General features: G+C 33.7%; 1 protein-coding gene across 2 annotated transcripts; it reads left to right on the top strand.

The window, feature by feature from the left end:
* Window positions 1-5,473: 5,473 nt before the first annotated feature.
* LOC120091399 (D-xylose-proton symporter-like 2) lies at window positions 5,474-14,702 on the top strand. 2 transcript variants are annotated; one of them, XM_039049405.1, is made up of 14 exons: window positions 5,474-5,693; window positions 6,425-6,525; window positions 8,000-8,078; window positions 8,705-8,764; window positions 8,855-8,921; window positions 9,011-9,135; window positions 9,448-9,549; window positions 10,029-10,397; window positions 10,484-10,531; window positions 10,829-10,891; window positions 11,128-11,208; window positions 11,489-11,587; window positions 12,695-12,832; window positions 14,290-14,702. In XM_039049405.1, the coding sequence occupies exons 1-14, from the start codon at window positions 5,649-5,651 to the stop codon at window positions 14,419-14,421; spliced, it is 1,509 nt and encodes a 502-aa protein (XP_038905333.1). In that variant the 5' UTR covers window positions 5,474-5,648; the 3' UTR covers window positions 14,422-14,702. The 2 variants fall into 2 exon arrangements, with proteins under 2 accessions (XP_038905333.1, XP_038905334.1); XM_039049406.1 differs by lacking the exons at window positions 5,474-5,693; window positions 6,425-6,525 and having other exon boundaries at window positions 8,013-8,078; window positions 8,705-8,730.
* Window positions 14,703-15,005: the final 303 nt, after the last annotated feature.

Genomic DNA, 15,005 nt, shown 5'->3' with positions numbered 1-15,005 from the left:
ACACTATAGGTTATATGTTATTTGTGGTATAACATATAGTTTAATATGATATATATGTATATATATATATATATTAAATTTTAAATTCGTTTTCGAATTATTAGAAAATTAAAATGGGGAGGGAGTTATTTTAATAACTTCCCTCAACTCCCATTTTTCTCTCTTCTGCGTACAACCGGGAAAAAAAAAAAGGTTAAGAGGCTTTTATCTTCTACGTCCTTCTGACAATTCACGAGATCTCTTTGTGTATGTATGAAATTTCTCTCAACAAAACTCTATCCTTCCCTTTCACAAAATTAAACGCAAGCCTACATAACTCTCTGTGATTCTCACCTTGAGAATAACTTGGAAGATCTCGTGGTGGTGTTCAATTTGGAGCATCATTTACTATTTTGAGTTGTTGTCCTTCCGGTGTTCGAGTTTGGGAGAAGAAGACAGTTTGTGATCATTCTTGGTTGTGGAGAGGAGACGTGAAGGCTTTGGTTCTTCAAGGATGAGTTTCGGGTTCCTTAATTTCTCTCTGTAAAAATCGCAGTACAAAAAAGCACGCTTAGGATTGATTGTGTTTATCAAAGTTTCCATCCCCTTGAATTATAATGTTTTATAAAACAAAAATGGGGCATAGTAACGGTCAATTGCTTCCTCTTCGGGGTATTCCAAACCCTTCAAGTATAACTGCCTAAGCTTCTAAGCTTTATTCTGTTCAAACTCAACTATATATTTGGGCCTATATCTCAATTCCAATCACTATATCAAACTCATCATGGCCAAAAGACCTTCACATGTAACATAAAGCTAATTACATCTTCCCTTTCTTCCTCCTTAAATAGAATACAGTGGCACAGAGGACCATTAAAAACTAACTTAACATCCAAAAAAATGTTCGAAAACATTTTTCCTAAACATGTGTAATTGATTGGGTGATAACTTTTTCTTAATATTTAAACTTTTTTTTGCTAGACGAGAACGACAAGTCGAATTTATAGGGAAATAGTCATAACTGCTAGTTTTAGTTACCAATGCCACTTGTAACACATACCACACAACATAAGCATCTTGGACAATCAATTAAACAAAACAAAACAAAACAAAAGCATTGTCTATGAAAACTGCCTTAAATCTCGGGGGAAATGCGGTCAAGATCGTGTATTATTCATGACGAACTCGGGACATTTATATCAGCATGCTAGGGTTTTAGACCCATTATGTATAAAATCTCGGGGCACTCACGGGACACATTTACCTTGAGATTCTATATAGAATGGCACTGAAAACTCAATAGTCAGCCAAATCTGGGGACAAATTCAATGAATCTCGGGGAAACTTCATCCAATATCGGCCAAGATTTAACTAGATTTTAAGCGTCATAAGTTGACTCCATAAAATCATCGAATTAAGCCAATATATATTAAAAAAAAAAAAGTCTAAATATGGGGAGAAAAACACAAATATATAACCCAAATTTCTCAAATATCTCAGACAACTTCTCAAAACACTAACAAACATTAAATTAAAACTAAGGTATCTAACTAAATAAAATAAATAGTGGAATACCTCTAAAAACGAGGCTTAAAAATGTAGATAACTGTATTAATGATGCAAATAACAATGAAGATGAGCTAAATTTGAAATCGAATTAAGCGAGAACTCAAACGAAGTGAGAACGTAAATGGTTTCCATAAAGATGAAGGATTTTTTCAATCAGGGGTATTTTCTTCATTTTACAAGATTGCATCGTTTGAATTCTTAACGTTCAAAACAAAATCTTAGGCCTGGCCTCGTCTGAAAAGGTAGAGAAAATCCCTTTAAACGACTTACCAAAAGTGTGTCATTTTGGTAATGTGAAAACTTAAGGGACGTTATTTTAGACAATTTCCCAAATTGTTGATTGCTTCATCCGCGAACTCAAATAAGCATATATTTCCTATAGCTTTTATTATTGTTAGAATATATTACTTTTAATTTATTGTCACGATGACATAGAGAATTCATTGGATTATACATTGTGATCGTTGTGCATGAGGTGATAGAGTAGATCAATCGGTTGTGCCGAATGACTTCTTATTTTGATATGGCTCAATCAAGATAAGGAATATCTTTCTAAGATTTTTTCGATTATATATACATTTATGTTATATATTATATTAAATTTCACCATAAGTCCTACAAAATAGCTTTGTTCAAGATGTGTGACAATAGTTAGTAGAACACAATTTACCGAAATTTGAATTATATGTGTGACTAATGTATTGTATGTTGGGTTGTATGTCCTAAAACTCGTGATTTGTAAACATTAAATATATTCTATTTTACAATAAAGTTGTTATTAAGATTATTCAGTAAAGTTATTATTAAATATGTAAATTGCATCTTTTAACCCTAAATCCAATAAACTAAGAACCTCTGGCTACAACATGAATACTTGAATTATATGTGGAGACATAAAAGTAGATCAAGTTCGAGTAAATAGCCAAAATGATCTATAGTATAGGGATAAGGTTGGGTACCTTAACTTGGGGACACTATGGATGCAGGGTATAATCTTGAATTGTTCATGTGGCGACATGCAAATGAGAGCATCTTATGCAATGAGTTTGCATAACACCGAACCATAAAATAGTCACTTTTACTTTATAACGTTGTTTACTATTAAGACTAGCTATTTCAATTCGATGACCTAGGTAACTCGATCTTAATCCTGAGCCAACTATGAAATCCTGTTTATTCAGGATTATCCTTTAATCTCTATGGGTGAGGGTGGTTCAATATCACCGATTCAATAAGCCTCCCACTTTAGGGGTAAGATCGGGTAAATAGCTGAGAACACAATCTTGTAAGATGGAACCCACTCCTACTCGATTCTAGGGAAAGTAGATAGGTTATTCTCTTAGGTTGGGCTCGAACAAAGGGCCCCGCCCTCTCATCACCCTAAGAGGGACTCAGTTTAGTGGCTCGACTATAAATCAATTGTTCATTAGAGGATCAGTGAGACTTAAGGAACAAAATGTAATTATAGGGGTAAAACGGTGATTTTGGTCCAACTGTAATTACGAACAACCAGTGAATGATCTACTTACTAATTATGGTTAAATCAAATGGACAGAAATATATATGCAGTGAGGATAGTGCAACTACTGGGCTTTAGTGGATTGTCCCGGTAGTTAATGAATGTTGGTTAATTAGGTTAGAGAGTTTAACTGGTTAATCTTGGATGTTGGAACTCATAATCTGTAGGTCCATTAGATCCCTTGCTAGGTCATATCAGACTGAACCTTAGAACAGTGTGATAAGAATTTGAAATGTTCAAATTCGGTTTAGGGAATAAGAGTTAATTATATGCGATATAATTGACATAATTATATAGTTCGATTGTTTATTAAACAATATGGAGAGTTGGAAATATTTAAATATGATTTAAATATTATATACGTAAATAGGGATTCATGTTCTGATGTTTTATTAAATTTAATGTTCGATATTAAATTAATATAATTAATTATTTGAATTAATCTTATTTAAAATTTTTTAAAATAAATGAATTTTTTAAGATTAATTTTGTTTAAAATTGAAATTCTTTTAAATTTTGAATTTTGAAAATTAAAAAAATCATTGGAATTTTAGAGTTAGTGGAAAGTTCCCACTTTTCTCACTTCATAAACACCTCACATTTCAACTCCAAATTAGTGCTTAATTGGTGTCACTTCAAGAGCAATTCATTTTACTTGAGTTTCTTCTATAAATAGAAGAAAAATTATTTGAGGAAGTGTTCCTAGAATTTTGCTTTTGAAGCTTAACTTTTCCTCTCAAAGAGAAAAACACCCAAGCTTTCTCAAACTCTAAATTCCCTTCAATTACAACACAAATTGTATCCCACGATCCGTTCTAAGCCGGAGAATAGTGGGAAAGACTCTAACGGTGGTCCATGAATTGTTCGTGGTCAGAATTGTTAAAGGGATTGGATCAATTTGGAGTTTTTACAAAGGTTGTATTCTGAAACCCTATTTTCTTTTTATGAACATGTATGCTTTAATCCTAAATTAATGTAGTTAGAGTGCTTGAGATCCTAATTATTTGTGCATGCTTGTAGTTAACTCTTACATTGTGAATGAATCATATATCACTAAACAAATTCTAAGACTAAATATTGTTGACATTGATCGGAGATGTACTTGTAAATGCCAAAGACAACAGGCAAAAGATATCTCAAAGTCACACGAAGACTAAGAACTTCATATAGTTGATGCTCATATTCTAGTTTATAATGTGTACTCATCAAGAATTCAAATGAACAATGCATCAAGATATGGTCATCGACATAAGTATCATATCCAAGACCCACTACTACTTGCTGTAACACAATGAGATACCGATGATGCCATCATCATCGATAGGTCTCCTTTATGAGACTTATTTAGCTATAAAAGTCTAAGTTGTTTGATTGTTTTAATATATTTTTTTTACTTAAACTGGGAAAGAATCATATGGAAATATAAATATTTCGTGTGAGCTCATCAAATACTCTTGATCTTTGATCTTTGGAGCATTTTCGTATAACTCTCGAGTTTATTAAACAAAATTGGCAAAAAAATTCAGAATTTCAACTTATGATGCAACTGCATTGCAAGGTAACTAGATATATCTTTCGATGAGGAAAGAATATCATAATTGTAGTAGTTTTGGAAGAATTCCTCAATTTTGTTCAACGTATAATTATGATTAATCCACAAATGATATTTTTTCTATATGTTTTGGATCACCATAAAACCCAATGAGCTGAAAAGTACCATTATTGTCTACAATTTTAACATCAATGTGTGATTTAGATAAAATAAAATAAGTCTACAATGATATCGTTTGTCCATCAAAGCGCCAAATGTTACGATACTGTCCACAACAAGACTATTGGGAAAGTGAATATGGTAGTTAACTCCTTCATTTTAAACTGACGAGCTTTTGTTTCCATGAGAAAAATAATCTGAGGATGATGGTGTTTGGACTAACTCCTTTAGTGTTCTAAATGCATGAAGTTTCCCTACCCTCGTCATTCCAACTCATTATTTTCATTGGTCTCGGTGGACCTGCTCCATAGGCTCCACCGATTGCATAACTGAGGGACATAAATAACTCATTGCATTGTCTTTTTTCAGAAGAACACATGTCATCACTAATATTTTTTTTCTTTTCCTATCCAATTTATTAAAACTTTGTCACAACTACGAGCGAGAGTTGGTATTGACATTTTAAACCTTAGTTTTATGCAAATCGATATTACCACATCTCTCTCAATATGTTCTCTCTACTACATATTTGAAATTTGTTTTTTATTCACATTATTATTATTATTATTATTATTATTATTATTATTATTATTATTATTTTAAGAAAATCGAACTACCTCCAATTTGTCTTTTTTTTTTTCTTCCGAAAACTGCATTATCGTGGCACCTAACCACAAGGCAGAGCTATATATTATTATTTATTGCCAGAGAGCTACATCACATTTGCTGGTGTGTTCTTCTAGTGTTCGCAAGTTCCTGTTATTGATTGTCTCCATTTCCTTTCCGAAATTGTTCTGGAATTCAGAAAATCTCTTTGTTGGATGTGACTTGAGAGGAGTGGTTCCTCTGTTCAGTAGCTGAAGTGGAGCAATGGCATCTGATCATCAGCAGCCAGTTCTATCTTCTCTCGGAAAGGTTTTTTTTCTCTTACTTCAGCTGAGTTTCATACTTCTTTGACTTTTTTTTTGGTCGAATTATGCTCAATGTAATCGCCATCTCTTTGCTTGGAAAGTATGAAATTCAGCATAAGTACTTTGCTGGAGGAAGAAGTTGGAGGTAGAATTTTGGATTTTTGAACCGGGGGAAGGTAATAGGTTAATCAGGGGAAGATCGCGAACAAATTTTCGTCCTTTTCATCGTTTTCTTCCACGGATCAGATGGATGCTTATATAAAGTGCTAAGTGTTTGAACATAAATGGGGTTTTTTTTGCTTTTTGCTTGCCTTTCTTCCATTTGGAATGGGAGGATCAATTGATGAAGAATGTAAAGTGACTTCGGAGTTTTATCAGATTGGATGTATGCGAATAGCTCAGCAGAACACGAGACTTCTTTCTAATTGAAATACTTGTTCTAAAAGAAACTCTGTCAATGTACTAATTATATTTCTTATCATGTCCTACAAACGAGGCAATAATTAAGAATCTTCTGTTGTGTTGTACTATGTAATCTTTCCTAACTTTGCGTTCCTTCCCACTATCGAGTCAAATTCTCAAGTACACCGGGTTAAGATTCAGTGAGGTGTTGAAATATAGAATTAATGAGCAGCAATGATACAAACTTTTATGTCTTTGGTTCCAAGTATTTACATTTTTATTTCTCAGTGAATTACCACGGTGTTAGTAAATACCACTGCTTCCTTCTTCCAGGTAGGACATTCATCTGGTGAGATTGACGATGTTGAGGAACCATTAGTTTCCGTCGAATTTAAAAACTCAGAGAATTTTTCTGCCAGAGCTGCAATATTACCGTAAGTTTCTTGAGTGAATTGTTTTTCCTCCTTCACTTTGTTTGTATATTTGCTGTTGGAGTTGCCATCACTAATTTCCCGAATATTAACCTTCTGTTCCACCACGTACTTATTACATTGGCTAGCTGATTATGAAAATGGAATTCACAAGTCTCAATTATTTACTAGGTGATTTGAAATAATCAAATCACAATACATGAGGCTACTGGAGCACCTTTCTGCGTATCCATTTCGAACTCTACAGCTTATTGTCGACAGACTGTCAATTGAACTATCTGTTGTATGCTGAAATACTACCTTTCTACTTAGCATATGTAGTTGGCATTTGGTCGAATGTGTATATCAATTATTTGTAGCCAAAGTTTGGGCCTGTCACTAAAGTGAAAATCAGGGAATTATTGATCCACAGTTGTCAAGCGTATTAGTCAATATGAAATCTCTAGGTTCAATATTTTTCTTTCAACAAATAAAATTGGGATCAAGAAAGACCTATACTTTTATGATCTGAGCCACCACCATATCTTCATCACTCACTAGTTTCTCAGCATTGCTGGCATTAGAAACACCCTTCATACTGGTTACATAGGCTATTCATAACTTTTGGATTAGGTTTCTATATCCTAGATATTTTGAATGATCACCCCCGACAAACTCTACTTCCTTCTTATGACTTGCAGCATAGCCTTAAAAGAAGCTAGTGAACGACAAGCTCATGTTCATGAATCTTAACCATCTCCATGTCCACCGTAAATTTCAACCATAGCCTTTAACAGTTTACTTGCACAATCTCTGCCATTATAGATGTGTATTGGATATAGGAATAGGAACATGGTTCCTTAGAATGAATGGAAGAAAGTTCTTGATGACTTCCATTGACAGTAATTTCAGCACCACTTCTTTGCACTTACCCTCTTCTTTCATGGAATTGTTTTGATTTCAGTACTCGATACTCAACAGTCTTAGTTTTAGATAGGTTTAATTATAATATTATCTCTCTTGAAATGAAGTTTCGTGGCATTGCAATTGATCATGAGTTCATCGTCGTCACTGTTTCACAAATGATCATGCTTTATGTATTTGAGAGGGGTCCATATGGTTTACAACTTCTCTTTGCTGCGCATATCTTCTCTTTCTTCCGATTGTCTTCTTAAATCTCTAGAAATGTTGCTCTATATTCATGTAGTAGTATCTTGCTCAAATTTTCTCCTTGCATGTGAAATAAAATCCTTTCTTCATTTGCCACTAGCTCTACGTCAGTTAAAATTTGTACTTTCTTTTGCCTGGATACTTTGTACTTTCTCATTCTTAATGAAATTATTGTTTCCCATCCAAAAGATGTGCAATGAACTATGGTGTCATCACTGTCTCAAAAAAAAAAAAAGAAAAAAAAAAAAGAACCATGGGTGTCATCACAAGTAAAATAAAATGATTAAAAAATTACACTTTATGAGGGTTTTCCTATCTATAATTTCAGATTTCTATTTCCAGCTCTTGGTGGATTACTTTATGGCTACGATATTGGTGCAACATCCTGTGCCACCATTTCTTTACAGGTATAATTTTTGTTATGTTGTAGACAACATCCTATTTGTTGTGCTACAATGGCAATTTTATGATTGCTGTAAAACTTATTGCAAAAAGACATTTGTGCTTTTCTTCTAAAATTGATGGTCGATAGAAAGCTAAATTGTTATTAATTAGGTTTATTTTGGAGATTCCGGATTGTGTTATGCTCTATTATCTTTCTTATAATGTGTAGGGTTGAAAGAATATGTTTTAAGTTTTCTAATTCTTCGACTCTCTTGTTTAATGTGGCTTGCAATGCAAATAAACGTGGTTACTGAGTTATAGAGTAAGAAGGTATCAATTTCAAGAAGTTAATGAGATGAATCTTTGTTGAAATTGTACTCGGCTAAATTGAAAGTAATTTAAATTGGTAGAGAGGAATTAGCTGGTGCCTAAAATAATGGAGAAAATTTTTACAGATTACTGGCTACTATTCTTAGAAAAACATTATTTTCAAACAAAAATTGTGATTGAAGAACAATCAAGACTTGGTGAGATCATTTATTCTTCCTGATTTTGACCTGCAGAGTTATGCAACTGTCGGTCTTTGTAAATTTTGCTTCAGTTTCTACTCATGCTTATTATGGTTCATTTCTGTTTTCTCTCCTTGCAGTCAGCATCATCTAGTGGAATTTCATGGTACAACTTATCTTCTGTGGAAGTTGGTCTTGTAGTGAGTCTACAAATGAAATTACGAGCTTATATTCATGGATAAAATAATAGTATGGTTGGTTTATTAAAGTTTTGGGGCCAAATTTTGCAGACTAGCAGTTCCTTATATGGAGCCTTGATTGGCTCTGTCTTGGCTTTTAACGTTGCTGATTTTCTAGGTTGGTTATCTTAAATTGTGAAGCAGAAAATGGTAATGGGTATCTTTGTTTCATTCTCTGATTAATTTAATGCTGAATTCGCATGAAAGGGAGAAGAAGGGAGCTGATTCTCTCGGCTTTGATGTATCTCGTTGGAGCTACCGTAACAGGACTTGCTCCTAACTTTGCTATTTTGATTATTGGCCGCTTCATGTCTGGAACAGGAATTGGACTGGTAACACACTTTATGTTCGTTTCTTTACTATTGATGTTTCACTTTTGTCAATATTTCAAGTCATGATTATGTCCATACGAAAATATGCACACCCCCAAAGATATGTTGATTAAGAGGATAAGTCCCAAGGATAAAAGAATTATATGTACATTGCTTCTTTGATGTCCAGGAACTAATGAGATTTATCTGGCATTTATTTCTTTAATCCCATAATTTGGAACTAACGATTGACCTTATGAAGTTCTAATAAATTTTATTGTAAGATCATCAAGTTTGTACTTTGGGCGTTAATTCCAGTATTTTGTCTTCTAGGCAATGCATGCAGCGCCAATGTACATTGCTGAAACTTCCCCCAGCAAAATACGTGGGCAACTAATCTCTCTTAAAGAGTTTTTTATAGTACTTGGAATGGTTGTAAGTGCTTCTATCTTATCCTGTTTTTTTAATTACTTTATTATAAGTTTCTCTCTATCTACTTTCTTTGTTAATCTGTTGAATCCATCAAATGAAGATGTAAGGTATCTTCCTTAGAAAGCAGGTCTGTTTCAATAGAGCATACAATGATTTCAGTCAAATCAAGAGGACTGCACTCTCCCTTACCAAAGTTTACCACAAAAATATCACATGCCCATACGGAGGAGACCCCTTTTCTTAACTAAACACAATGCCATGGCTCACTAACAAAACTAACAGACCAACTATCATTCTAATAGAAATGAGCTCGCTAACCAACTAGCCCATCTCTAGCCTTCCAAACTTAAGGGCTGACTATTGGGGGCCTCATAGCAGGTCAAAATATCTGTATTGGATTTCCCGCCTTCTCTATCTTGTCTACCGATACTTCAAATTTTCAGTATATCATTTTAAAGTGTGCATGGAATGATGCTCCGCAGGTGGGTTACAGCATTGGTAGTCTTTTAGTTGAAGTGGTTGCTGGTTGGCGCTACATATATGCAGCCAATACCCCAATTGCATTTGTCATGGGAGTGGGAATGTGGTGGCTGCCATCATCTCCCAGGTGGCTACTTTTATATGCCATACAGAGAAAAGGAAATATGGCAGAATTGAAAGAGCGTGCTATAAGCTGCTTGTACCGGCTGCGGGGTGCAGTTATTGGTGAGAAAGCTTCTGAAGAAGTGGATGAAATTTTGGATGAGCTCTCTTTTCTCGGTGAATCAGAGGAGGCCACAATAGGGGAAATATTTCAGGGAAAGTGCTTGAAGGCCCTAATAATTGGTGCAGGATTAGTATTATTTCAACAGGTATTTGATATATGTGAACAATATCTTCAAGCATAGAATTTGTTTATCGTTTGCTTATATTTGGAAATGACATCAATTGGTGGCAGATAACTGGTCAGCCAAGCGTGCTATATTATGCTCCCTCAATCTTTCAGGTATCTTTATTTAGCAAGCGAGTTCTAGATTTCTAATGCTGTACTTGGCAAAGATGTGTATCTTTCCTCTTTACTTTATTTTAAATATATTTTTTATTATTTATATGTTAAAGCAACAAAATGTATTTTGTGAATCTTATAAGAGGGAATGAGATTTCATCTATTAGAAAAGGAATGATACAAAAAACTAGACCATCAAGAGTACAAAGAAGCAAATATTATCTGGAAGCTTACAGATGTTTTACTCCTTTATGCTAACGAAACATGCCTTTGTCCTAATGTCACATAATACGATAGAGTGCAGGATTCTCTGCAGCTTCAGATGCAACACGAGTATCAATTTTACTTGGTTTGTTGAAGGTAATTGTTACATAGATACGCCCATAATCTGTCTTAAATACAAACTCCTACAAGTTCTGTGAAATGATAATTAGCTTGTAAATCTAATGCTAGTTGGCATGTGTTTTCTAATTTAGATGTAATGGTAAGCTGAACAAATGCTTCTGTTCTTCTTAGTTTCTTCTACCTAATGCTGGAATCCACAATTCCACGTGATCATTTCATGAAGTTTTGAACTAAATCTTCTGATACTGCAGCTATTTATGACTGGCGTAGCTGTTCTTGTTGTTGATAGACTTGGGAGGAGGCCTTTACTCCTTGGAGGTGTATCTGGGATTGTAAGTCCATTTTCTAAAATCCTTGCTTTTCTTTTCTTTTAAACTCTTGAACATAAGATGCATGGGGCATCATCACCCTGTACGCAAACTATTACCAATTTTAGTTCTATTATTTAGTTCTTTACCTTTGTGTTTCCTACGTCAATACTACTGTCATGGCATATCAATTGTTTGAAAGTACAAATATTTAACTGTTCTTTTTTTTTAAAAAAAAAAAATGCATCTGATTTCAAAAGTTCATTACCCTGTCTATTATTTATACAATGTATTCATGTGACAGGTGGTTTCTTTGTTCCTCCTGGGTTCGTATTACCTTTTCCTGGGTCATGTGCCTGCTGTTGCTGTAGTTGCGCTTTTGCTATATGTTGGTAGTTACCAGGTATTTTGGATTTTCCTTTTGTTTTCGCATGTATATGGCTTGAAGCACTTTTCCTGAAATATTTTCTTTAGTCCCTAGGTTTGAATATTTTTCACTTTTACCTCTAATTTTCACTAGTGCCCACTTTTAGTTTTTGACGTCGATTTTTCGCCAATCAATTTCAAATAATTATATGTAAAGTTTCTCAAGTATTTTTAATAATGGAATTCTTCTAAATCAATTTACAGGGCATTAACACTAATTACCAAAAAAAAGTATATAGTAAAAAAAATCAAGGTAAAAGTGTAAATCTTGAGACCTAAGGATCAGAAGGAAAAAGCAAAACTCAAGACTCAAGGGTAAAAGTAAAAGTGTAATATTGTGAAAGCTAGAAACTAAATGGAAATTAAAATCAAAATTCCGGGGTAAAGGTACCACTTTTGAAACCTAATGAAATGACCAAATGACCAAATGAAAACTCGACTCCTAACAATAATTTTCCCTTAGTTCTTTAATAAAAGACCCAATAATTTCTTTTGATAAGATAAAACAGGGTGATACAAGAAGAGGCATGGAGATAAAGCAACTCCTTCCAAAGAGACAAAGTGGGGATTTTATAAAAGGTGTACAATCAATATTAATAACTGAAGTAGAAAAACTAACTCCAAAAAATGTTTACTTACTAGTGTACAGCTGCCTCACCACTCCATCAGTTTCATCGAGTGAACTCATCTACTTCCTATCTTTTCTTTTTCTTGTGCTTTTATTTATTTCTTAGTTCTGTAATGTATATATTTCCAAGTTTGATTCTGGAACCATCTTTTCACTATCACATGAGTCAGAGTCACTCTTAAAATTTTATAATTATTATTTTTTAAATAAAAAAAAGGATGTGGAAGTATTGCTATATTCAGTATTCGTTTCAATAGCACTCCCAAAATAGTTTACATTTCTTAGATGAGGACCAAAACATAAGCAAATGTTCTATTCTTTGCATGAATGCTTCTCAAACGAGGTTATTCAAACTGCAGAGAAATGTTTTATTGCAGGGATACCTGAATGAACTGTCGTTTAGTAAGTTTTCCATTTACAGAGTTTGAGTTGAACTAAGTTAACTTTGTTTTGCAGTTATCTTTTGGTCCCATTGGTTGGTTAATGATTTCAGAGGTTTTCCCATTGCGGCTGAGAGGTCGGGGGCTCAGTATAGCAGTACTTGTGAATTTTGGAGCAAATGCTCTTGTGACATTTGCCTTTTCTCCACTAAAGGTATGCCAATATATCGAATCTTAAAAATTTTCATAATCATAAGTTTGGAGCAAACTATTATAGTCCAGATATAATTAATCTTTGAGTTGAGCAAACAAAATTTCATAAAGGTATTTATAATGTTCCATTACCATGTTACATTTGATGAGTAGTTGTGAGTTGAAGTTTATCCAATATGTACGTTCATCAATGACAATTGTCTTTGCAACAAATGCTAGGTCACGAGGTTGTCCCATGACTAGAACAATTGCTTTAGAAAATGATAACGATGATGGCATACAATCTCTTGGTGATGCTCAAATCATAAATTAAAGAATATATAATAATAACAAAACAAAAAGCAAAAAGCAAAAAATAAAAACTTCTGTAACTACAACTTTCTCATAATTATGATCTATCGGAAGGACTTTTGCAGTTTTTTGGGCAGAGTTCTCTTTTCTCTACCCGGCCTTAGCTTCTTCCTCTTTCTTTCCTCTTATACTCAGTTCGTTTCTTATAATGAATATGATGTTATACCATTCAAAGAATATACTTGAATATTCTTAGGATAATGTTTTACGTTGATTTATTTTGCTGATTCTCTCTTTATTTCCTCTGTGTTTGGGAATCTTTATGTTATTGGCTTCATTTTCTCTTTAAATATCAATTCAATATTGGATGCTCTGTGTAGATTTGATCCCATTTTCCGCATTTCTTTCCTTCTCTTTTATAATATGGTATCAGGCTGTAGGCTCGTTTTTTTTTCTTTTTCTCGATTATGGCATCAACGTCGGGTATCTCTGGTGAAGATGATACTCGTCCTGTGATAACCCTACCTACCTCGATCCCTACTGTTACTCAGACTCTACCAACGCGTACTGTTACTCAAACTTTACCAAATACATCTACCCCCTCTTATTACACCTTCATTAACCGTCCGCAATGCCAGATATGTGGTAAACTTGGGCACACTGCCCTTGTTTGATACAAATCGCCTTAACCTCCAGTATCACGCTCCTCAAAATGCTGCAATCTCTGTCTCCTCAAGCCCATTTTACTCAGGTCGCCCCCTGTATTGAATTTAATCCTGTAGTCCTTTCCACTCACCCTGATGATGACTCGTTTCTCGAATTAAAAAATAAGATATTGATGACAACTTTATGTTATCTTCGAAATGTGGTACCTGTGGTGAGCTGTTAATTGATGACAATGAATAAAAATGATGAAAAAGAGAATAGAGAAAGAACACACAATTTACGTGGAAAACCATAGAATAGGGAGAAAAAATCACGATAGAGACTTATTTTTTATTATTGCTCTGATACACAGAATACAAGGGAACATATCAAATAAATAGACAATGGAAAACATTAGGTGCATAAGAAATTACAAAAAAAAAACCCTACTTTAACAAGCTATTTTCGACAAAAAATGATATTTGATGGTTGAAGTAAAACAAAAATCACTTTTGATTGCAGGAATTGCTTGGAGCTGGGATCCTGTTTTTCATATTTGGCGTGATAGCTGTTTTGTCTCTCGTCTTTATATTCTTCATTGTGCCAGAGACAAAGGGACTGACCCTCGAGGAAATTGAAGCTAAGTGCCTCTGAACTCCAAATTATCTGCACAAATTCAACCAAAATAGAGATATGTCATTTCTATCTCAAAACCTCAAACTGTTTTAAGCTGTAAATCAAAAGAATGACATGTACTCCTTTATTTTAAGTTGGAGGTTTAGGTATTATATTAAAGGAAACTTTTTTTTTATTGTACACATTGCTCTTTGTTTCAACAAAAAAAAAAAAAAAAAATGTACGCATTGTTCTTTTAAGAGATGCCTATACTTGTTTGAGGCCTCCAAGGTCGATGTCATGTTCGATTAGATCATGAATATTATTTCTATCTTGGGAGGGAAATAATTTTTTACTTGAATTATATATATATATATATATTTTTTTACAATGTGGGGAGGAGATCAAACCTCTAACTTTAATGTTGATGATACGTTTTTTATGCCAGTTAGTTAAGCTCATTTTCGCTTAATTTAGGGCATTTATTATACCTATTTGAAAAACTTGTAAATTTTTTGGGATCGAAAGGTTTGTATTTAATTTTTTTTTCTGAGAGAAATTTTCCCATTCTAAGAAAAATGTCAAACTATTTGCAGAAATAGCAAAAGAAAAAGCACTGATAA

Source organism: Benincasa hispida, chromosome 11 (genome assembly GCF_009727055.1).
Source record: "Benincasa hispida cultivar B227 chromosome 11, ASM972705v1, whole genome shotgun sequence".
Taxonomy (NCBI): domain Eukaryota; kingdom Viridiplantae; phylum Streptophyta; class Magnoliopsida; order Cucurbitales; family Cucurbitaceae; genus Benincasa; species Benincasa hispida.
The sequence above is the reverse complement of the archived record's forward strand: the minus strand, read 5'-3'. Positions and strand labels throughout refer to the sequence as shown.